General features: G+C 40.5%; 2 protein-coding genes across 2 annotated transcripts in view; both read right to left on the bottom strand.

Moving 5' to 3' along the window:
- Positions 1-405: 405 nt before the first annotated feature.
- On the bottom strand, positions 406-7,293 carry lrrc38a (leucine rich repeat containing 38a). Its single transcript, XM_036591885.1, has 2 exons — positions 6,574-7,293; positions 406-876 (listed from the first exon to the last, which is right to left on the bottom strand). Exons 1-2 carry the CDS (start codon positions 7,199-7,201, stop codon positions 632-634), a joined length of 873 nt encoding a protein of 290 aa, XP_036447778.1. The 5' UTR covers positions 7,202-7,293; the 3' UTR covers positions 406-631.
- A 9,119-nt stretch (positions 7,294-16,412) lies between these two features.
- Positions 16,413-25,586, bottom strand: part of ephb2a (eph receptor B2a) — a 66,207-nt gene continuing 57,033 nt past the window's right edge. The window contains exons 8-16 of the mRNA XM_036591800.1: positions 24,769-24,877; positions 24,582-24,646; positions 23,155-23,277; positions 22,576-22,823; positions 21,688-21,903; positions 20,137-20,286; positions 19,688-19,881; positions 17,742-17,897; positions 16,413-16,535 (exon numbers count right to left, since the gene is read on the bottom strand). Of these exons, the coding sequence (XP_036447693.1) occupies positions 16,427-16,535; positions 17,742-17,897; positions 19,688-19,881; positions 20,137-20,286; positions 21,688-21,903; positions 22,576-22,823; positions 23,155-23,277; positions 24,582-24,646; positions 24,769-24,877 (1,370 nt within the window). The 3' untranslated portion in view covers positions 16,413-16,426. The remainder of the gene's footprint in view (positions 16,536-17,741; positions 17,898-19,687; positions 19,882-20,136; positions 20,287-21,687; positions 21,904-22,575; positions 22,824-23,154; positions 23,278-24,581; positions 24,647-24,768; positions 24,878-25,586) is intronic.

Here is a 25,586-nt window from a genome sequence, read left to right as displayed (position 1 = left end):
CAACAATGGTGTAGCTCGCCACCATTGAATGGATTTAAGAAAAAAGCCATTTTGAATAATTCTTAAAACTACCCTAAAACAATATCTCAGGCACAGAGTAATGTATTTATAACAATTTTGTATGAGATATCTTACCTGTCAGAAGCATTAGACAGTCTAGACGTTTGGTTCCTATCAAAACTACTGTGAACAATTATGACTTTGTATCTAGAATGGCACATTTCTACATCAAACCACTCTGAATGACCTTGTTTACATCTTAACTATTTAATTTCCCCAAAATTTTGAAAAATCAGTGGAATTCCCCTTTAACTAACAGCCTGAATAAAGGGGTCTACAACACAGTAATTTTATGCAGTGTTGTTACTGGAACAGTTTATGTCTTAAGGCTTGGTTCAGTAACTTCAAGTATAAAAGTCCTCTAACATCTTGCATCATTCAAGCATCATTCATAAAGTCTGGGAGTCGACGCAACCTGTAATGACCTTTTCAGCCTCACCTTTATCACCGACAGGTAATATGGGGTCTTTTGTGACATGGAAACATAGTGCCCCATCTCTCAGTCCTCCGTGCAGACATCCATGAACCTGTTGGTGTAGCAGATCCTGAGTTGCAGTCTAGCAGCTCACACTCAGTCTTCCCCCTCCTCCTCGTCTGTCCTGTTGGCTTTGAGCCTCTGGAAACAGTGGATAGTTGAGGCCAAGAAAAAGCTGGCAATGATGGCAGCCACTGATATACAGATCCCGGAGAAAATGACTATCAGATAGTCCTTAAGAGTGAGCATCCCCCGACATTCTCGGAAGCTGTCCTCAGAAAGCATGCTCAGAGAGACCTGCTGCCCGTCCACTGGGAGAGAGCACTCCATACCCTCCAGCCCTGCAGAGGAAAACACAGCAACACTCAGACAAAGCTGCACAGCTCCAGACTAGAGGTGCTCAAATGACCCAAACCACAACATGAACTCTCAAATGCAGTGAGGAAAAAATCAGTAGGAGACTATTTACAATAACACAGTTAGTTTTGTGTGTAATTTGTAAATGTGTATGAATATCATAGCAGTTCTAATAGAAATTAGGTTACCTATAGCATCATGTGCTGTCATGTATACACGTCCATTAAACCGCTGCACACAATTTGGCACTGCATTAAAGGGAAATGATTAGTGGTGCTTTCTACTATCTGATTGTGATTTGACCTGATTACAATCAGTTTTCTACATAATTGTTTGCTAATGTCCTTGTTTGTTTGCTGTTTATTTATTGTAATGATATTATCGCAATGCAACAAAAACAAACTATAACCACAACATTACATTTTAACATCTAAAGAAATACACGAGTGCCAGAAGGTAAGAAAATGCCAGAACTGTCACATTTTTTTTTTGCTGGTGCAATAAACAAGTCATCGTTTCATTCATTTATTTATTTACGTGCAAAATTTCTGTTTGCTCCCAAAAAAATGTGTGTGGAACATGGAAAACATGAGGTACCAATGGCCTTGAAGCATTGTTCTTTTTTTAGGCTTCTGTCTGTTTCAGCCATTTTCCTAAACAGTTCTTTTCAAATGATAACACGTACGCTGATGCACAGTAACAACAATGTGATTATAACACACAGACTAAACTGAATCTCGAGTGTCCTCTGCCATAGGCAGAAATATTTTGTCGCCTTCAATGTCAGTACAATCAAGCGAGGTTCTGACAGACAGGCTGCACCTGGAATGAGGCCAAATGCGTGTTGCTTCGGCTTGGTTAGCACCGACGACAGAGCACTGAGGACTCATGTGCTCTGACACATCTATCGTGAGATCAGGTGAAAAACAGCCCTGCTTCACAGACAGCTACGTCAGAGCAATCTACCACCAATGGGGAGAAATAAAGCCGCCTGAAAACACCAAATTCTTGGTCCTTTACCTCTGTGCAGATAAGGACAAATGCAGGACTGCATTTCTGAAAACGGGATTACATGCAGTGAAGGAAATAGCATGAAGTCAGCAAATTGTTGATGCACATGAATAGCTTCATTTCAAACAATGTCATCAAGAAGCGGTCCCTCTCATAATGCCCATTACATAACTATGATATGCGGGTGGGATTCTCTCCAGTTCTGTGTTTTCTCTCTTCGAGGCCATCATTCATTTGTTAAATTTTTCTAGTTTGCTCTCTATTTTCACAGAAGGAGACTTTAATCTGCTTTCAACGGCGTGGTCATCGGACAACAGATGACAGATTTAAAGTGGAACATCTCCTACGTAATACAGTCACGCTGACAGACAAACACAACCGAACAGAATGGCACGGCAGACACCACAGAACCTCTCTGATTAATCACATTTATACTGAAATCCCCCAGGAGTCTATGCAAAAATACATCAGAACGAGGATTTGAAGAGTGCTGCTGGTTCCATAAATATACAGGGTCACAGCTCCTGAGCTATGTTTGTTCTGCTGAAAATTTTGGTGAGACAAACCTTTTTCTTTAAGAGGTGAGAATTAAGAAGGATAATTATTATCTTGCACTAGTTAAAGAGCCTGACTTTCCTCATTGTTTCAAATAAAATTGCTTGATGTTGTCACGTGTCTCAAAATATACCATTTACGCTCCATCCATACAGTCCATATATGGAAATTAAGCTGCAAAAACAGCCAATTTTAAATTCAGTGTTTCCATGATGTCATAAAAAACCAGCACATTCACACATATCTGCCTTTTCAGCCTATAGCAGTTTAGACCCACCCATTCACCTTGAAGTTATAAGGAGTGTTTCAGCCCATACTGTTTTTAAATTAGGCAAAATACAGAGCAGCTAATCAGAACAGAAATCATTTGCATATATCAGTTTTAAAGGCACAATAACAAATCATCTTGTTTACTTCTTAATGGATAATAGAGGTTGGAACATGGTCATGAAAACATTTATACGAGTAATATGCAGGGTGTTAACATACAAGAGTCTCTTTCATACACAACAATTCATACAGATACAACAAACTAGCAGTTAATATGAATATAATGATGAGACTAGTTATCATTTCATTATGGTTTTCTAAACCTTTCTCTTATAATAAAAGGAGACAACAGCAGAGATAGCGCTATATTTGATAGACTTCTCCCATGTAATAAAAAGAGACGCCGCTATGTTTGCCGTGCTGTCATTGGCAAAAGTCAGTTGCCATCAACGTCAAGCGTGTGTGGCAGTGAGTGTGGTGAGTCAGTCCAACCAGAAGGGGTTTTCCACATGCAAGAGATTCAGTGACCTCAGCCTCCTTTGTTGTGCTTATCACGTGGCTGTCCTCCAAGCTCCACAAGCTCATCCAGTCTTTTAGCATGCCAGACCATAAGTGTCTTACGCTGGAGCTCCCCCCCAAGCACACACCACAAATCTCACACACACAGACACACACACAAACACATACACAACAACACAGGCTTTCACCCATTTAGAGAAAGCTTGCAAGAGCTATGGTCTGAGGCAGAAGACTACTGCCACCATGCATGCTGTATTTAGTATCCGCTGCATGAGCAATCCATCTGAGATTGTAGCCTTTTTTAATGTACAAGAACAGTTTGGCTGCAGCTGAAATTATTATTATTGTTATTAGAATTATTATTTGTCTTTGTTCATAGTTCAACATTAAATCTTTTAAAGTCATTTGAATTGACCACCCTTCATTTATTTCATTTTCAGTCAAAATGGCCATTATGAACAGGTTATTCATTTCTCAGAAAAGATTAGATATGAAGTAACCGGTAACACGTTTTTTGCATGGTCCACTGTAGATGTTTTGTAGATGCTCAGTTTACTTTAACAAACATTTAACAAATATCTATCAAATGCAACTAAACATGAAGCTGCGTGTGAAAGGTACTATTAAACCTGTTCCTAAACCTAACCCCACCTTTAATGTTCTTGATAATCAATTGAGTATAACCAGAAAGTTTGTTAATGATATAGGTATCGGTAGATCATCTATAGGGGACCAGCCAAATAAAGTGTGACCAAATCATCTACTTGCATAGGGAAGGGGAAAGTCAAAGGAAAATAAGTGTAAAAAAAACAGAGTTTCCAAAACTGGAGTAAAAACAATGAAACACAAATACAGAGAAAATGGGACCCCTAACAGTCATGCAAGAGCTGATAGACCGCCAAAATGGTCACCATCATATAAACAGTACCTAAAGCTATAATCTCTGCGAGATATGAGAAGACCACGCTCCACTCTTTCTTCAGATCTAAAAAAATCCACATGTGTTTCTGAAGGGTGGTCTCTATGTGTGGATATTCAATGCAGCTAATTTGCCAATACATCTAATGACTAGGAGTGCAATGAATGTACGTTTAATGTTAGACAATTGAAATATTAAGAGATACATAACAACTACTCCAGTCATTTCTAACTTGTGAGTCTTTGAAGACCCAAAGCATGTTTGAGTCACGTATCACACGTCACATACATGCACAGCACATTACATATCTTGCTCACACATATAGCACATGAGTCAGTCTCGTCAGTTCTTGGCTTTAGGAGAGCGGAGTTCATGTTACTTCGTGGCCAGCATCTAAAGTGCGTTAGAAGCGCGTTGTCATCAGTATCAGATTCGATGTTGCATTGAATTATGGATGCCATGTGTTCACCTTTGACCCATGCTCATGGATGACAAGTACGTTGCTGAATTTCAGTTGGTGACCTTTGGATCATTTGTACGAATAAAAGGGCGGGTCAAGACCATGCCATCAGTGCATCATGAAGTAAGTCAATTAATTTGAACAATTTTTTCTCTCTTCCCCATCCCCTCAGATAAATATCTATTAATCATATGAAAGTTTAACCAGTTACATCTGTCCAGGTTCACCTCCTGAAGCTCCCAGTGGATTACAATGTCCTTTGACTTGTGTTTGTCAGCCATATAACTGCCTGATCTGTTGATGTCAAACTTGCTTTTGGTTAAATAATGTATCTTTAAAATAGAATGAATTAATAAATTAGTATACAGAGGTTGGCATAAATGCATTCATGACTCATTTAAATTGGTCCTGTACCTAATTAGTCCATTAACTGATTACTGCAAATTAGACAGTTAAATTAAGTAAGGACACTCACCTGGTGCCAAATGGTGTTTGCTTATCGTGGTTTTTTGCATTTATTCAGTAGTAAGCATGCAGGCGTGTTAAATGTTAAAGATCATGTTTGTAGAAGTGTTATTTGCCATCCATTACGAACGTGTGACGTAATACTTCATAGTATTTTTGCTTACGTGTTCTAAATGTTGTGTCTTAACATGTATAAATGCTACTAGACGTACACTGTAGTCTAGTAGTCTTAGCTTAATGGATATAGATGCTGTTGGTTTTACTCTTACACAGGGTTTTATTATTCAAATATTCAAAACTTCCACTTTCACATAAAGGGTTGTGGTGAGGTTCAATAGGGTCGTACAAGTTAAGCAACCATTTAATCCAATCAAGTTTTGTAAAGCTATGATGACTATAACGTCTTAACACTTTTTTCCATAAAAATTGTACTGTCATAAAGGTATCATGAGGTAATCTTCACTGTTTTTTCTTTCAACTCTACATTTCATTTTAGCTTGAGATGAAATAGTCTTCATTTTTGATTACACACATAAACAAATGAAGAATTTCTATTTGACAATAAATTGATCATACAAATGTAAACATAGAGTCTATTAAATTTCTCAGGACAGAGAGAGAGTGAAGTGAGAGAAGTGAATTGAACCTCATTCTTCATCCACTAAACACAAAGTCTATGTTGTCAGGTCAGCCCTCTGAGAAACAAGAAGACCTTGAACCTCAATCTGATACTGCGTGACCTTAGCTTGTGGAACTAATGATCAGTGACCTAATGAACTAAGGTTGGCTTGTCTACAAACATCAGCTTCAGTTTCAGCCAATCTTACATCCTGTAATTACAAAATACCCAACAAGAAAATACAAAGCATTCAAGTCGATGGAAGAGGTACTGAACTTTTCCAATATGGCATATGTTCTATAAATTATGCAAAAAAGCAAAAAAATTGCATTTTGTTATGCTGATCTCTTTGTGTTGATCTCAAAAATTCCCATACATTATTAAAGCGTCTTCTAGATAAAGTGGTGTTGTGCTTTGTCACAAGTGTTATCTTTTAGAGGCTTACACTGGAGATACTGACAACATTAATCTAATGTAACAGTACCCTAGTCTGATAATGTATGAAGTACTTCACTTTCAGTTGACCATCAGTGATGGCAAGTGACCATCTCCACCATCCATAAAAACAACCCCCACAACAAATATGGCACGTATTAAATATTATATCTGACAAGCAACTGGAACCTGACATCATGCATCATGACAACATGGAGGATTCAATATGAATTTGTGTTATATGGACATCAGATGTCGACTCACATTTGGTAAAGAACATCTGCAATGCTCTGTGAGGCGAGATCAACCTGCATATTCGGTCTAATAATATTTGGGTGCTGTGTGTGTCTCAAAGAGCATGACAGTTTGGTTTGCAGATCAAAGCATGCATACAAATACCCAATAAAAAAGGGTTTTAAGCAGCTTACCAGTTGGGAGCTTGTGACGATTTTCCATCAGCCAGAGAAACAGTTTGGCAAAATGACAGTTGCACACCCAGGGGTTCCCCTCCAGGCGTATTACTCGCAGGGAAGGCAGCTGGCTCAGCACCTTGACGTCCAGGCTGGAAAGGGCATTCCGTTCCAGCTCCAGCTCCCGTAAGGAGGTGAGGCCTGAGAAGGCGCCCTCGCCCACCATCCTCAAATGGGGGTTGTTTCCCAGGCGCAGCTTGATCAAGCTGCGGGATTCTCCAAAAGTCCCCGAAGGGATCTCAGTCAGGTTGTTGCTTCCTAGGTCCAGGTAGACAAGCCTGGACGACGTACCCAAGGTCCCTGGCTCCAACCTGGTCAGGGAGTTGTTCCTCAGGTCAAGGTAGACGAGGTCACTGTAGAGAACTAAGAAATCAGAGGGGATCCAAGGTATCCAGTTGTTAGACAGGAGGAGCCTCCGCACGTCCAGAGGGATGGAGTCTGGTAGACGGGTGAGCCCTTGACCGGTGCAGTCCACGGTGTGATGGTCTGGACACAAGCAGATGGATGGGCAGTTTTGGCCCCAAGCAAATAAGGTAGAGGACAGCAAGGCTAGGAAAGACTGAAGCCAGTGAACACATGAGAACATTGTTGAGGGGGGTGAGAGGTGAAAGGGAGAACAGGGGGGATTAAGGAAGGGGGGTTCGGAAAGGGGCAAAGGACAGTGGAGGCAGGGAAGGGTCAGGGGGCAGGAGACGAGGAGGAGGGAGGGGGGAGCATGAGGAAGGAGAAGGAGTCAGAGTCGTTGCGAAGGCATCTTTTCTGTTCTGTTAGATCACAAGCTAAAAAAGCTCCGGCTTCGAACAACAGCAACAAAGACACAGAACGCTGTTTTCCAAGAGATCATGTAGCAGGCAGTGTGGGTCGAGTGGCAGCCCGCTGGCTCTGAGCGAGAAAGAGGAGGAGAGGCAGAGAGGGGGTGAGAGAGAGAGAGAGAGAGAGAGAGAGAGAGAGAGAGAGTGTGGGAGAGAGAGAGAGAGAGAGACACGCGGGGGATTAGTGGAGAGGTAAATAGAAACGAGCAAAACCACAGACTGGGGAGAGCCGGGGGCGTGAAGGGAGGGTGGGGCAGGAGCGAGGGAGAGGATGTGACAAAAGGGGAGGTGTTGGTTGGCTGGGTTTTAACCCACAGTCGCTGCTTATGCCTAACGGATGCCTAAGCCTGGATCTTCAGTGCAATTGCCAGCTGCATGGACCATCTCCATTTTGGTCCATCCTCTCCTTTGCCTCAGTACGCACAACGCTCAGCTTGGTGGCTATAACAGATCTGACCCAAGGCTGGCTGGAGTCGACTGGCTTGGAAAATCCTGGAATGAGCGGATGCCCAGGAGGCAGCAGTGGTTGTGGACGATAACGCTTAGCTCCTCTTTCTGTTGTCTTCTCGGCGCAATTCAGTCAGCATACAAATACATATTCCAGCTCCATTGCCATGGTGATGAGCGTGAGCCCAGAGCCATCTGCATACATATTACTGTCCTGAAAGAGCAAAAGAGAGAGTAGTCAAAATGACCATGAGTCTCAATGGAATAGACTTCATTGTTCTCCAGCAAACTGCAAATCTAATACAGCACATAGGCTGTAAATCACGCATCCCCTAGACCACACTGTAATGAGCAACAGTCACTACTGTTTACCTGCAGAGCGCACAGCTACCGAGACCAGGAGACTTCAGAAAGCCTTCAGCTGTGTGCTGAACTACAGCACGGACTGAAAGAGCAGTTCAGACAACAAAAGGCTCTGACGGTACCTCTCTCTACCAGCTCCCATGACACCGTTCCTCGTTGGCTCTCCAGCTGTTGTTTATTTCCGTCTCGCTGTGGGTCCAGATTCGTGAGCACCCTTTTGCTGTTGTAAATCTCCAGCCCAACAACACATGCTGGGAGCACAGACAGCTTCTCATTTACATCACATATGCTGCAAAACATAGAAATCACTGAACAGTGCAATTACAAAATACTCTTGTGTTACTGTAGCCATCACCTGTCAGTCATTGTGGTGACTCGACTGCTAATTTGACTGTACACAATTTGAGCACCAGGAACAGAAGAAATGTCATTTTCGTTAGTAGATCACATGTACAGGATATCCTCCCAGTGGGTCAGCCTGCCGTGTGGGGAAAGCCACACTGGCTTCCCATATGCAATTAAAGTCTGGCATCTAAATAAATGATGAATGTCAGGTGCGGCATGCTGTTGGACACAGTAGGCATTAGACAGCTGCTCTGGAGGAAGTGCCAAAGTGGGAAACTCGGGAGCGGTGCCACCCATGCCACCTCATTCTCTTACAGTCTAAGAATACAGTCAACGTACAGGACAGTGGAGCAGCTGTGCGTGAAGATGAGTTATAAGAACTACTGTAGAAGTCGATGCATTTGACCTTGATACTTTTAACACATTGCTGCAGCAACATGCAAGAAAAACATGTACTTTTTAATACTACAATGCATACTACTTTGTATTATTATAGCTTTGAACAGCACTGTTTTAGCTGAGCTGTGACAGGTGCAAATTTGATATTTGTCACAACTGCTGTTTCTTTTAAAATTATAATGCATTCAAAGCTACAATGTCTGCCATGAATTGCAGCTGATAAGTGGGTCATTACAGTGTATGAAGCTGTTTCACCAATGGAGACCAGTCCAGGAGAGTTCAATAGAGGAGATGATCGGGTCTGAATTTTATATCTAAGCCCAGGACAGAGAAAGGAAATCTGAGATGGCCTTCCCACGTGTAGCTGTGCAATGGTGCATGTGTGCATGAGGTGACAGGGTGCCAACACCTTCAAAAAGAGCACCTGTCAACAGAGGCACTGGAACATGGTGACACAGTTTTACTCTAGCAGCACTGTGGGACCTCTCACCAGATCATAGCCGGCAACACTAAGGTTCTCTTGCCCTGCTGCAACCCAGAACGTACACTGAACATACACTAACAGCAATGGCACAGAACAACCTTCCCCTACCTTCTTCTGAAGTTTATGATCATGACAGTCAAAGCTTCACTAATTAAGATGTATCTACTTTCACATGTTGATCTTGTTAATAGATCTTTATAAATCCTTTGCAGATATTAACTGATATTTGTCACTATTGCTGTTTAAGGTTTCTTTAACACTATAATGGACAAGCTACAATGCTGGCACTGAATTACAGCTGACATTTTAAAAATGCAGCCAGCAAAAAAATTTAGCGTGCATTCTGAGCAAATTCCAGCAAACTGTCAATTAGTGTCATGTAACGTTACATTAATGAAACTGAGGCAAACAATGTATAATAAAAGTGTGAGAAATATGTTTAAATACATGCTGCAAATGCCCGCAATACCCTTCAGCCATCTTTTAGCATGATTCGCACTTCCGATCTGCTCAGAAACGTGTACAGTTAACAATCTACTCCTGTCAGTAAACGTAGACAAAGCTGAGTTTATCAGATGGGCTTGACAACCGTTACTCTGGTTTCATTCGTTTTCCTCTTGCTTTCACTTAACCTGCATTTATTTTGGTTACTTGTTTAAAATAGTGCTTCCACTGCTGATCTCTGCCAAATAAAATCATGACTGCAGCTTGACAGGGAGATGTTTTAAAATCGTGTACTTTATATTCAGAGATAAAGGCTGAGAAGCTCCGTCACTCAAACAGGTGCTCAGCATTCTGGCCGCCTACGTTACCACGCAGTTAACTGGCTAGTTTAGACAGATTAGCAGCTAAACTTTAACTGGAATTACACTTGCTATTACACCTCTCTACTTCAAAGCAACATTATGTAACATATTTACCTCAAAATAACAGTTTCATACGGAGCCCCGCTGGTGACATCCTGTATAAATAAAAATAATGCGTGGCCACGCCTTATTAACACATCCCACGCTTTACTAAGTCGTGGCAACGACTTAATCATCTCATTCCCACACCTTACTAAGTCGTGGCCACGCATTATTTTTATTTATACAGGATGTCACCAGCGGGGCTCCGTAGCTTCAAAATCATTCTGATGGTAGAGAAAATGGCGTCTCTGTTTTGCCACTAGCGCTGTCACTTGGGAAGTACAACTAAACAAAAAGGCTAAAGCATTACATCAAGTAACAGTTCATATCCATGTATGTCTTATATGCCAGCCATATGTGTGTGTAAAAGTGCATTTAACTTTTATTACTTATTTATTTAGTTACTTATTTTTAAATTTATTTTATTTATCATTTTTTTTCATTGTTGCTTATGTGTAGATGTACATATTGTCTTTTCATTTGAATAGATGTAATATTAATTTGTTTAATTTTTACAAGATGCAATCGAATTTGTACATTAACCCCTGTACATGTTTTTTAAAATAAACGTATAATAAAAAAAATAATAATAATTAAAAAATTTGGAGGTGCGGGCACGAGACCTCTCGCGAGAACTGCTTAACGCTTTACGGCACCACTTCATACATCAACAACTAGCACGTAAGTCCATCTAACTCGCTCGGTTAACGTCACCGTTGGCTTAGGCTCGCGCTGATTTGTAAGGTTTCCGTTGAATTTTGAATCTGAAATGAGAGTAAATGTGAAGCTGCGTGAACTCAGCGGGAAGCTTACAGACTTTCTGTGGAAAATAATTTAAACTACTACTTAACATGAGGGGCTACAGAGCCCTGCCGGTGACGTCATATTTAAATAAAAATAATGCATGGCCACGACTAAGGCGTCGGAACGAGATAGTTAGGTCTCGACTTAGTAAGGCGTGGGAACAAGATCCTAATGCATGGCCTTGACCACAGCTTAATAAGGCATGATCTTGTGGCCATGACTTAATTATCTCATTCCCACACCTTACTAAGTCACTAATAAGTTACTAAAAAGCCTTACCTTACTTTCATTCATACTGCAAGGTCACCAGCAGGGCTCCATAGGGGGCTAGTCTGTCCATGAGCATTCATAATTCCACAGAACAGGGCCGATATCGTCCACTCTGAGCTGCATTTGGCATTTCTTCCATATAAAAAAGAACAATATGGGAATTTCATAATAAAATATATAGTGAATTTCTGTAGGATGCTTACAGCTGGGCAATATGAAAATATTTGTCATTATTGTGATAAATTACATCACAATATGTCACAATATGCTTTTCTGAGCATATGACGGTAGCAGCACTTAAAAATCACATCCCAACTGCATGTTTGACTTAAATTAAAGCATTATAGGCCTGTTTAATTGGATTTGGTGCAGCACAGTGTGTGATATGTTGAATTGGATTCATGGTTTTGATAGAATTTTTAACTATAAGATGTCAGGAAAAATAAATATTGTGACGTATCGTGTGTCGCTAAAAACTTCCGGAAGTATTGTGATATATTTTACCATATAGCCCACCTTTGAGTGTATTGTACACAATGTTACAGTTTACTATAAGACATTAATACAAAGATATTATACCAAAATGACAATAATATTATAAATTATAATGGAAATATTATAGTTATACTAGTTATAGTTCTTATACATCTTTTTTGCATCATGGGCAAAAAGTGGTGGGGATAAATCTTCATCACCAGCATAGATAACAGCAGTGCATTACTGTAAAATGCTGATTCAAGAAATAACAATTGTAAGAAATTATGGATGTTAAAGATTAAAATAACCCAATCTTTGGTTGATTACCATGTATTTGGATAATAGCTGTGTGTGTGCTTCTGTGCTCCACATTTATTTGCTAGCATCATTTTTGTTTTACCTTTTTGCAACATCAATTTCATTAAAAAAATATATTTTAGGATAACTGGTTAAGGAAACATGATGTTTTTATACAAGATCAAAAGCAAATGTCAGGATCAGAAGTGTCAATGCAGTATCAGCCATGCCTAAGATGCATCTCATGCCATCTATCAAAATGCAGACACTGGGAGGGCAGTTACAGCAGTTCCAGACTGGAAAGGCAGCAGTGGTTGGGGCTTCTTGGCCCAGCTGTTATGGGGGTCCACTCACTGACGGATGTGCGGGCCTGCTCTCTGTAAATATCCTCCAGAGGAGCTGAAGGAGATTACAGGGTGGGAGAAATGCTGCTTGATTGCTAGTGCCTTAAAAAGGAAGCAAAGCAACAGCATCTGCAGGGAACAGATCAGAGAAACTGTAATTAATCCTAATAGCAGAGACCTTGCTAGAGGCCTCCGCTTAATACCACACTGTAACACACGCTTTTAAAGTGATGTGACAGCTGAACGTTCACAGTGAGGGGGAATCTAACAAAATTAGCTTTGGTTCATCTTTAAACTCAGGAAGAGTATGCGCTTCTGTGAGAGGTGAAGGAGTTAATCCAGCTATTTTGTGTCATTTACTTTGGCACACCCAAAGCAAACGGGCTGGAATGATTACAGATCACAGGCAATTTGAAAGTAGCCAACACCTTTAAATATTCCCTGAAAAGATAATTAAATATAAGGTCCTGGACAGGATGAGCATAAAATTTTATGATTCTCTTTCCCTGCTTGCACTTGGCCTCAGCAAACATTCCAACCATAAACCAGCTTGACATGATAATCATGTATCATTCTGCAATCTAGCACTCCCCCTGGTGTTCGAAAGGAGCATGACACTCTGTTCAATCACAAAACTTAAGACTGTAACTTATTTTTTTGTCATGCATTCATTCATTGACCCTCATTTGCAAAGAAATGGAAATCCCTAGAAACTCACAGCAACCCTTAGTGTTTTTTTATTGAAGGAAATCAACATCAGCCTTTAATTTTTTTCTTCCATTTTTAGAAAATGAACCCATAACACTGCACATAATTCAACAGGAGCCTCATTCACGGGGTTAAGGGAAAACATACAAATTCCAGGGACTCCAGCTTAAGTCACAGAACTGTGTATGTGTTTGGGCTAAATGAACAGTAAAAGGATGATGACTTCTACAGACAAGGATGGAACCTAAAAAAGCAAAGGAGCGCAATAGGACATGCTTGGATGGGGATAATAGGGACATGAATACCTTCAGTTTCACCTCACTGGTGGTGATTTCACACTCAACAGAGTCTGAGTTTCTAATTGTGTCCACTGCATGGCAAAGTTCTTGGGAGCACCACAAAGAAAATGAATGTGTTATGTTAACAAATGAGCTTCTTAAGTGTTCTTTTAATATAATCCAGACCATACACAGACTGTACAGAAAGATCATCATAGAAAGTTAGATAGGTTCAACCTCAAAGCTTTGCACACCCATACAGAACAAAAGCCACAGACACTGTGCTGCTAGATCTCCCTCTTTACAAAATAACTCTTTCTTCTAAGAAAATATGGCAAAGGAATTGAGTGAGTGGCTAAAGTTGCTGACCAGCGGGAGAAAAACTTCCACAAATGGCACTTCATTCCATTCTGTAGAACAGCTGGATTTTGAGGGCATGAGAAGAGTATGATCCTGGTAACAATACCATTTGGCAAAATGTAGGCCTAACTCTTTTACACAATTCATCCTGCTTTCAAAAGTGCAATAAATATACCTATAACCTTAAAGGTTATGTGACTAGACCGAAACAAGCGACATCACAGGACAGCATGCTTTAAAACAATCAACCTTTATCAGATGTAATTTTTCAATTCTTTTGATTTCCCTTTCATTTATCGTTATTACAAGATGCAATAGGTACTTGGACGTGAGTGAGACCATTAGGCCAGTGTACCTGGGGAACATGAAGAGATGGCAAAATATGGCAAAAATGAGAAATTGATACTGAAAAATATAACAAGATGCACATATCTTGGTGATGAACTCTGCAGTCAAACAAAGAAGCAGAAGACGTCAGAGAACGTGAGCGTGCAAGGCGGTCAGAAGTGGAAGACTGGTTTACTAGGTGAAAGGAAGCACATTCAGTTCAAGGGAGACACATGATTGTCACAGTGTAAAATCAACAACTAAGTTTAGGTTAGTAATGTGCAGTATTTGAAACATCTGACGTCCGAGTTTGACTTCTTTCTAAATTCACATTGGATGTATGACAAAGAACAAAAACCAAGATTTACAGATTGTAGAGAATTTTACGACAAACAGTGGCAACTATGTTATACAGTTTTGTAAAAACGTACCTCTTAAACTATTTAAAAGCTTGGACTTCCAAGTGACCAAGCTGCACCAGTGAATGGCCCTGCCCATCTTCAAGAATGGAGCTTGTGTTTCAAAAAACCAGTCACTGACATTTACTGCTGTAAGAAGAAAAATCTGTCACATGTGCATGGAACCACTGATCCATTCAGTTCCACAGTGAAATTCTACCATATCCAGACATCAAATTTTAACTGAGGATGGTCGGAATCAAGACTACTCAGAAGTCAAACCTATCTAGTTATTTAAAAAAAAAAAACTTCTGCAAGCTTGTTTGAGGATGGTTTTGAAATAATTCTGACCACGTCATGATACTGCCATAAAACTTTGAACACGTGACTAAAACGCAGATGAAGTCAGCTGCACTATACCAGGTAATGTACATGTCGGTATTAAAAATCACAATGTTGCATCATTATAAAACATAGATTTAAAAAAAGTCAACTGAACAAAGTGTTCTGTGAAGTGTCTTAAGGTCCGTCCCCCTTGAGGCTATCCCCTCCTTTCAGTCCGTCTTTCAAATTCATCAGCTGCCTCCACGTGCCAACAGCACACGGCTGGCTGCGTCTTTTATTAAAGTAATACTACTTCATGTGAAGAGAAAATATATACACACACAGGAGAGTCTTGGGGAGAAAAGGGAAAGAACAGTTGAAACTTTGCAAAACATGACATCTGATGAGAAATTCATGGCAACATTTACTTTGTCACTAAGGTGTACATACTATATTAACATTAGGAAAGAAAGCAATATCGATTAACATCAAAACAAATCAGGTCCGCTTGTCCTACAACTCGAACGGCAAGCGGCAAACAGTGATGAAGTCTGAAAAGCTAAGTGCCTTTGATATGTGTGCATGATGCAAGAGCACGTGGTACGTTATTGGGAAATGACTACAGGGTTCATGAGACTGTATGTTAAAAAGTACAAAATAAATAAATACATACCAAAAGCATGAAGAAAATAAAAAATATTCACCACAATATTCATTAAAAAGAGTATTCCGAGCCTGTGTTTGTCACTAATTTTCACACACACACAGAGTTTCTACAACAGTCCTCTCGGGAATGGGCTGCCACATGGATCCTTCCTTACCATATGGCAGCGACAGAAGTATAAGAGGCTCATTTTTTGCCATTAGTCCACGGTCCATTTCAGACTCCAAACCAGACTCATCATTCCCTCCTCTCTCTCTCTCTGTCGCTATTGCGCTGCTGTACATATTTTCTTCTCACAAACAATTGTCTCAGCACACCTCCAGAGGAGAGAGCTAATTTGTTTTTAACTTATTGCCCTTGTAAAGGGTAACCTTTCAATCTATCGATACAGATTCCGCTAGTCATGGATCAAACCCGACCAAACGAATGGTGATGATCATAGTAAGAACAATTTGTCTTTGAATCTGCTTTTGCTTTTATTATAATCATCACCACTGTCGTCAACGTAACACAGTACACAACAGTGAAGAGGTTCTGACGACTAGTACCGAGACGTCATCGGCCAACAGTGGCCAACTCCATCCCGCCTGCTGCGTGCTGGTGGTTCGCGGGGGGGCAGTGGTGTGTGGGAGTCCCTCGTGGGGAGCCTTGCCTTGTGGGGTCCTTCCCTAGCGGGGACGGCTCCACAGGACGGGCTGCGCTCAGAAGCCAGGGCTGGCGGAGGAGGGAGTCAGTCTGAGAGGAGGAGCGGGCTGTGGCGGGAGTGTGCGCTCCCCCCAGCCCCAGCCTCCACCTCTGAGGGTCAAACCTCCACCGACTGGATTTGGTTCATCTGAGCTCGCATCATCTGCACGCTGTTGAAAATCTTCTTCTGGTGGCCAGCTAGAGTGACTCCCACTCTCAGAATGTCACTGACGGAATGAAAAGAGAGTCAACTGAGATGGAGCCAAACTAGGGATGTAAAAATGTTAATGCAAAGTGTAAAAACTGATGGCGTTAATTTTGGACTATCACAATTGGCTCTAATCTATTATAATAACATTTAATGAAGACTGAAATTTTTGTTTTAGCTCAAATGAAATTCTCAAGCTATTTTCAAGTGGAAAAATAAAGCTTGGAATATTGTTTTTTATTGCCTATATTCTTCTACAGTGTGAATTATTTTATAAAAAAATCAATTCAAGCTGGCTTTTGAGATTTTGAGAGGACACTACAGGCAAAACTCCCAGCTTTAAATATAATGTAATTTTTCATGTTCATTCCTATCCATATTTGAAGTATAGGAATAATACATCACATATAGCTGAATATATACTGCGTACAACAAAATGACCTGAAAAACATTTTACACACAATAACAGTGTATACTGTTTTCTTGATTAAACAAAGAAACAATGACATATCAATAATCATCCTTTTGATGATCCTTTGACATCCTTTCTCTGGAGTGTGTTATTAGAATGAAATAAATATTTAAATTGTAATTTCATCCAAAGACTAAATTATGCAAATATATGCATATTAAAGTAGATAATGTGTTTGCACATCTAAATGTAATTTTTACAATACCTCCAATACTTTTTTTATTAGAAGTAACCAACTTGCAATCTATCTATATCTATTAACCTATTCAACTGTAGTGTCTCACCTTTAGCTGATCAAAATGATTTTTCAATTACCTTTCACAATCATATGTTTACTTTGTAACAAATAAAGCAGAAAACGTCTTTACTGAGACATGTTATGGTCTTACGACAGCAAAAACTGAAACCCTATAACAACATGACACCTTCAGAGGGCAGCGGTGAGCAATGTTTGTTTATTTGTGCTCCAGCTGTTCCTGTCTTCAGCTGGGAGCTATTAAGTGCTAACAGCTAGGAAGCAAGCTCATCAGTCTATTTAAGATTATGCATTAATAGCTGTACACAATGACCAAAGAATGGCAATTCAATTGTTAATCAAAATCATTTATGTGACAGTGAATTGTCAGCTAAACTTTTATAATCGTGACAGGACTACTTACTTATATGTATATCTATTGCCATCTGATCTAATAATAAGGCATTGTGGACGTACTTAAGCAAAGAACAAAATAATCTCAAAATAAAGAAACTTACTCCATTGTCATTTGGGAAACAGCATCGAAGGAGGTAAAGCCCTCGTTGGCGAAGTTCTCCTTGTACTGGCCCATCTTGATAGCGTCCAGCCACTCATCCACACTGTTAAAGCTGGAGAAGTCTGGAGTGCTGCGGTCCAGCAGAGGTAGGTGCATGCTGCAACAACACCACAGAAACATATAATCAGTGAGGCCATACAATGCAACAGTCACCTCCAATATCAAATGTGCACTATATGGACGAACGTTTTTGACAACACCTCTTGACCATTGAATTCAGATGTTTCATTCAGCCCCATTGCCACAGGTGTATAAAATCAAACACCTAGCCATGCAGGGTGATTTACAAACAATTGTGAAAGAATGGGTCGTTCTAAACAGCTCACTGAATTCGAACGAGGTTCTGTAATAGGCTGCCACCATTGCAACAAGTCAGTTTGTGAAACTTCTTCCCTCGTAGATATTCCATGATCAACTGTTTTACTGAAAAGTGGATGCGTTTAGGAACCACAGCAACTCAATCACGAGGTGTCAGACCACGTCAAGTTACAGAGCAGGTCACAAAGTGCTGAGGCACACAGTGCATAAGTCGCCAACGCTCTGCTGACTTAAAAACTGCAGAGTTCCAAACCTCCTCTGGTATCCACATCAGCAAAAGAATTGTGCCGGGAGCTTCATGGCATGGGTTTCTATGGGCGAGCAGCTCACTCTTAAAAATGATGGTTCTCCGAGGGTTCTTTAGTAAAGAAAATGGTTCTATATAGAACCATGAACACTTAAATAACCCTGTACATGATTAAAGGCTTCTTTGCATGCTATATAGCACCAAAAAGGGTTCTTCTATTATTACAAGCTTGACATTGTAACAGTAGAAGCCCCTTTTTGGTGCTATATACAACACTTTTCAAAAAGGTTCTACATAGAATCATCTACAGCACATTTCTGTATCTGCAGCACATCAGTCTGAAGAACTCTTTCACAATGCAAAGAACCTTTAATCATGCAAAGTGTTCTTTGGGTGTTCATGGTTCTATATAGAACCATTTTCTTTACTAAAAAATTCCTTGAATAACCATCAATTTTAAGCGCCAAGCACAATGCCAAGCGTCATGTGGAGCGGTGTAAAGCACACCACCACTGGACTCTGGAACTACAGAAACATTATTCTGTGGACTGATGAATCACGGTTCTCTATATGGCAGTCTGATGGACGAGTCTGGGTTTGGCAAATGCCAGGAGGGCGTTACCTGCCTGACTGCATTGTGCCAGCTGTAAAGTTTGGTGGAGGAGGGATAATGATATGGGGTTGTTTTTCAGGGGTTGGCCTAGAACCCTTAGTTCCAGTGAAGGGAAATCTTAATGCTTCAGCAGACCGAGACATTTTGAATAGTTGTGTGCTTCCAACTTTGTGGAAACAATTTGGGGAAGAGCCTTTTCTGTTCCAGCATGACTGAGCCCCAGTGCACAAAGCAAGGTCCATAAAGGCATGACTGGGTGAGTTTGTTGTGGAAGAACTTTCACTGGGCTGCACAGAGCCCTGATCTCAACCCCACCAAACACCTTTGCGATGAACTAGAACAGAGACTGCAAGCCAGGAACTCTCGTTCAACATCAGTGTCTGACCTCACAAATGCTCTTCCCACAGACCCTCTCCAAAATCTTGTACAAAGCTTCCCAGAAGAGTGGAAGCTGTTATAGCTGCAAAGGGGGACCAACTCCATATTACTGCCTATGGATTTAGAATAGGATTCATAAAAGCTCCTGTAGATGTAATGTGTAGGTGTCCCAATACTTTTGTTTATAAAGTGTATGTCAAGTGTAATGTCACATTTATGAATGGGATGACCACTCTAGCATGCCTCTACCAAAGGCATTCTATGAACATTATTTACTGGATAGCTTTTATTTCCCCAAAAACAGCAACTTCTCCAATCTACTTAAGCTTACCCTGAAGAGAGTGGGGTAGTGGCCTTCAGGCTGTTGGGGTTGCGAATCATTTTATCCAGGGTGTTCACAATCTGGCCAAATTTAGGCCGGTTGTTGCGGTCCTTCTGCCAGCAGTCCAGCATTAGCTGGTGTAATGCATTGGGACAATCCATAGGGGGAGGTAACCTATAATCCTGCTCTATGGCATTGATTACCTGAAAGGATTAGCACAGAGATTACAGTGTGTCAACACAAGAGTGTCGATAAATAAAAACACTAGTACTTTGACCCCATTAGTATTTAACAAGGTGGACAGTTGTCTCAGATGCATTATTTACACTGTTACATTGTTTTTTTGTCCACTAGAGGTCAATGTTGTTTTAGCAAGACAATATAGTTTCCAGACTAAGCTTATAAATGCAAGCAACATATGCATACTATAAACAGCAAAATGGAGGAAAATGTCCTACATCTTGATTGCTCATGTCCCAGTATGGTCTCTCTCCATAAGACATGACCTCCCACATGACGATGCCGTAGCTCCACACATCACTGGAGGAGGTGAACTTCCTGTACTGGATGGCCTCTGGAGCGGTCCATCGGATAGGAATCTTCCCTCCCTTAAAAAAGACAGCCATTTAGCACTTGCTGGGCAATTTAGTTCACATACTGAGCCGACACAAAGCATGCTCAGCTGGAAAAGACTGGAATGGTTATGTTCCCAACATCAGTTTCCCTTTCGTTTAAAATCTTGCAATGAGTAATTAGTCTCTACAGCTACACACTATGTATTTACATTCATATAATTAACAAAAAGAATGCAATCAATGACTGTGATGTATCCTAATTTGAAACATTTCACTGAACCCGACGGAACCTCACTCTTCATGTCAGGTTTGTTGAGTTTGGACATCATTTCTTAAATATTTATCAGGCTTGTGTCAGGTTCAAATTTCATGTTTGGGTTCAAGCTCTGCAGGGCCAGCAGAAGAACAACACATCGTGTACAGTACTGTGTAAAGTTAGACCCTGCTCTTCATTTAGTTAATATCCAGTCACAAAACATAGTGCAAGCTATTCATTTTTCAGCATCAGGAAAAGTAAAGAGCAAATATTTAACAGAAAATTATACAAAAGCCTCAACAACTAAATAGCAACATTTTCAGTTTGTCCACTTCTTATTACAGCTTCGGTTCTTTGTGGGAGTATTGCTATAAGTTTTTCAAAGAAATCTGCAGAGATATCTTTCCACACCTCCTAAAAGCTGGTTGCAATTTCTGCTTCTCATGATTTAAGGAATCCCATTTCTTTGTTTGATTTGTCTCTATTTTTCCTCCTTCCTTATTTCCTTTTCTCAGTAACAGCTTCTTCACAGCTACACATCATTTCAGATCCACAGCGCTGAGCTGTCTTCTCACATTGGAAGGACATACTAAAACATTTGTGGTTGTGTTCAGATGTGAAGCAAGAGAGAAGCTTCATTTTCTCCTCTCTCTTAAAGATGAAAGCTGACTGTGACAGTTTTGGTGGTTTACCAGGTCTTGCACAGTTGTTAGGAGTGACATCATCTTTAAACTTCAGTTTTGGTAACTTTAATCTTTTCAGAATAAGATAAGTTTTATTTAGTGGCCATTTTAATGGAAGTTAAATAAATGAAAGATGGGCTCTGACTATTGCACGCTTTTGGCAAGAGAGCTTTTATTGAGGAACACATTTGTTTAAAGTTGAACTTTGGACACTCAATAATTCAGCTGTTTCTTTTTTCTTTTTGTTTACTGATGATCTGATGACGGCTGTCATTATGGCCATGTCATCGTCCATTGGAATGAGGACTCTGGTTGGTGGTTTGGATTAAGTTCACACACATGTTTGTCAGATTTAACTGGGGCTGTGTTGAGTTGGAACAAAATTTCAGTCTCAGTTAAAGCTGTAATCCTTACTGCGTCCACACCATATCCATACCACTGAACTATGACTTGTGCCATGACCCCTTGCAGGGAGATTTGGGGGAGCACACTTACTAGGGCGCTGGTGTAGGTGGGGTCTGATGTATCATCTTCCAGGAAGCGGGAGAGACCAAAATCAGACACTTTGCACACCAGATTGCTGTTGACCAGGATGTTGCGAGCAGCCAGGTCCCGGTGGACGTAGTTCATATCACACAGATACTTCATCCCGGCAGCGATGCCACGCAGCATGCCCACCAACTGAATCACAGTAAACTGCCCGTCGTTTTGCTGAAAACACAGACAGTAAAATAACATGACAGGGCTGCAGGCGTTCTATTACAATAGACAGACTTTTTGATCAAGTAAGCCTGATGTAGCTTTTGCAGTCAACTATTGGAAAAAGTTGTTTATCCCTCCTGCAGAGATCTATCGTTGGCTCTTTAGGCTATGTTATTGGAGCCCAACAGCACTACATCTGGACCTGTAATGTCGTCCCATCCAGCTGTGCCTCTAGTCAACCACATCTGGCTTCAGTCTACAGGGATGCTAGGCCAGCTGGAGGCCACAGAGGGACGAGTGGCTTTACACAATGTCAGAGTAAGATAGAAAGTAAGCTTGCAAGAGGATATAGCTAACAATAGCTATCCTATGTAATTCTCTGCTGATTTATCCTATTTTCCAAATAGAAAGTGTGTGTGTTGTGAGCACTGTGATCAGCCTAGTTTGAAGTGTTTGTTTCTGTGGCTATTTTAATTAATCAAGGTCCAACAAAAGTAAAGTGCTTAGGTCAATATAATGCAGAACACTCTTTATTGGTTAATGGTTTAACAGTGTGTTTTAATACATAGCAAAGATGTAGCAATTTAGTTTCAAATGACATGTTACTAACCTGAACAGGCTGAACAGATGAACAAAAACTGAAAGAAAATGATGCTTATGACTAAAATGACTAAGACCCACCCTCAGGAAGGAGTCCAGTGAGCCATTCTCCATGAACTCAGTGATGATCATGACAGGGCTGCTCTTGGTCACCACCCCCTCCAGGTGGATGATGTTGGGGTGGTCAAACTGGCCCATGATGCTGGCCTCGCTCAGGAAGTCCCTCCTCTGCTTCTCAGTGTAGCCTGACTTCAGTGTCTTAATGGCTACCAGGATCTCTCTTTTCCCAGGCAGGCGCAGGTTGCCACTGCACACCTCCCCAAACTCACCTATCAGAGAACCACATCCATGTAATATGAAGGATAGTAGCCTACATACAGAACAGTGTTGTCATAAGTAAACTGTGTAACTCTGATATTTTTCAATATGTTTTATATTGTATATATGTTCAGGACAAATGGACTAGTAGAAATTTTAAATAGCAGACTTCTCAAGTTAAGTTACACATGCAAAGTTAATGACCTTTTTCCTTTTTTATAAAGTTTCTGTTTCTGTTCTGAGATAGAATGTTTTCTTGCAACAGTGACAATATATAGCACCTGGTAATGAAGATAACCTTTATATATATTTATTAAAATTTAAGTTTATGCTCATATTTACCTGCACCAATGACTTGTTCGATCTTCACACAGGACATGTCTATTTCTTTGGCGAACTCCCGTACAGCTTCATTGGGGTCCTCATAAGTGAAAGGATCTATGTAGATCTTCATTCCTGGTGACACTTGGAAGGAAAACATTGGAGCTCTAATATCAATTATGAACAGCAGAACTTAAGAATTTCCTTGGACAAAATGCATCACTAACTAAACTATCAAGTTGAGACAAACACATACGTTCACTATTGTATTCTACTGATGTGCTGTTACTTACTTAACATACTTAATTCAGTCAAGGCAGTCAGTGTGCACAGTAAAGATCAAATAAAGATCAACTTCAGTATATAAGTATGTAGAAGGTACTATGGAGGCTGCCAGTGAAAAGTTTGCAATGACTGCTCAAATGGAATCACATAAATGTTTTGAAAAATATGTTGTACTTTATTCTTATGTATTGTTATACTTAAATTATTAGTCAAATTTGTCATTTTGCTGCCTCACTATATTCAATCTGGGAGCAGCACAGTGTCACCAGCAGTACAGGCCTTGGCCAGCTGGGGGTGCATTGCCAGCCCTGGGATTTGAACCTTCAACCAATCAGTTGTTGGCTCATCTGTCCATTTTTGTTGTTTTGTTTATATATGAGAACAATCTATTGCAAATAATATAAAACCTAAATTCACTTTAACTGCATATAGGCCTAAATCCTTGTAGCCGATCAGAATGCATAAGACCAGATATTACAAGTCAATCACAGTGCAGGAGGCCACATACTACCATCCAAGCAGAATGTAGGAGGGACAATACTACCCCTAGCCAGTTACACTGCAGTTGGTCAGATACCAATACTCAACCAGAATGCACGAGGGAAAATTAGCCAAACAGAACATGTAAGGTGAAATACCACAAGCCAGTCAAAACACAAGAGACCAGATATCTCTAATCAATTAGTAGCCAATATACTATAGACAGCAATATCTATAATGGAGCAAAATGTGTACATTTGTTTGGAATAATACTCATACACTCTGACATCAAAGTGGCAAAAGGAAAACACTGGAATCCTGAGTTGCAGCTTTCCTGTTCCAGACCTTTACTAGACCCTTATTAGGCTACATCCTGGGCAAACTGGCTTAACAGTGTATAAGTGATAGGGTACAGAGCACTACAAATTAAATAAGATTAGTTGTATGAAGATGGACAGACTTAAAACCTGATGGCATTAGAAAATTAGAAAGGCTTTTACACTCTTGTGCTATTTCCTAACTGTTGCTGCTGTTATTGATTGGCTTGTGCTGCTACTTCAGAGAAATAACAGGCTCAGATTTCATGTCCAAAGTTAGCTTGAAAAGTTTAGTGATTGTAAATGTTGTCTAAGGGAATCAGGGAGGCATAGGGCATGTACTTTAAGACTGAGAGGTTTACTCACTGTGGCCGCTGGTGTAGTGCTGCAGCTTGTCTGTGTATTCAGACTCTGTCCTGTCACTGCCTCTCCTGAGGAGATATAGAGACAGATGAACAGCCAAACAAAGCTGAAGAGCCATGAAAGATCGAATGAGGCAAACTGAATATTTCATGGCTTAAGATTCCATCGAGAAGGATTTAGAATAACTCACCGATTGCAGACAATGACGAGCACAATGACAGCAACGAGAAAAACAAAGCCCGCAGCAGCAGAGCCGATGATGAGTGGCAGTTTCTCCTGCAGGCTGGAGTTATACTCCTCTACACAAACACACACACAATAGAAATGACATATATACAGTATAAGACAGATGTCCAACTGGACAATTCACACTCCATAAAGTCAACACCATGCAAACACAAAGCACCAGTATGCATAACGTCTATCTAAAGTTAAACTATGATATGCTATGCTAAGGTTTTTTTCCTCAGGCAATTTATGAGTGTTGGCATTTAGCATTATTACCACACACTCCACTAAATCTACTTTTTACTGCCACTCTCTTGAGTGATATGCGTGCCAAACAGCACACTTTTTGTTTCTATGAGTTCATTGGAATTCTGTGAAAGTAGCATTGAAAGAGCATCATGCCAGTGCAGTGTGGTTCTGCTCACTTTTGGAAAACCAGGAGCATGCTGGGATTGGAGCACTGACATCTGTTTTTGGCTGTGCTCTTGGCACACAGATCTATTGACATGCTTCATCTGAATGCAGTCAATGGCATTTCAGTGACTGGCAGAGATTTAGGATAGCAAGGCTGCAGCTTGCCAGACAGCAGCAACTGATCAAACTAATCGCCGACAAAGCTTTAATGGGTTTGTGCTGTCAAGATGCCATATGATATGACTGGGATGATTTTATGTTGACAGAGGCAAAAAAAGCAGAAGCATAAAACTAGAGGAAAAAGAAAAACAGTCTAGTTTATATTCACTGGCCATTTAATCAGGTATGGCTACCATATAGATGCAT

This window comes from Colossoma macropomum, unplaced genomic scaffold (genome assembly GCF_904425465.1).
Source record: "Colossoma macropomum unplaced genomic scaffold, Colossoma_macropomum, whole genome shotgun sequence".
NCBI lineage: Eukaryota > Metazoa > Chordata > Actinopteri > Characiformes > Serrasalmidae > Colossoma > Colossoma macropomum.
Note: the sequence above shows the minus strand (reverse complement) of the source record. Positions and strands in the feature narration are given on the sequence as shown.

Excerpts from the sequence above, each read along its gene's own strand:
- lrrc38a (XM_036591885.1), bottom strand. The coding sequence starts at position 7,201 with ATGTTCTCATGTGTTCACTGGCTTCAGTCTTTCCTAGCCTTGCTGTCC. Across the intron at positions 877-6,573 it reads TCGTCACAAGCTCCCAACTG|GGCTGGAGGGTATGGAGTGC; the intron begins GTAAGCTGCTTA and ends TTTCCTCTGCAG.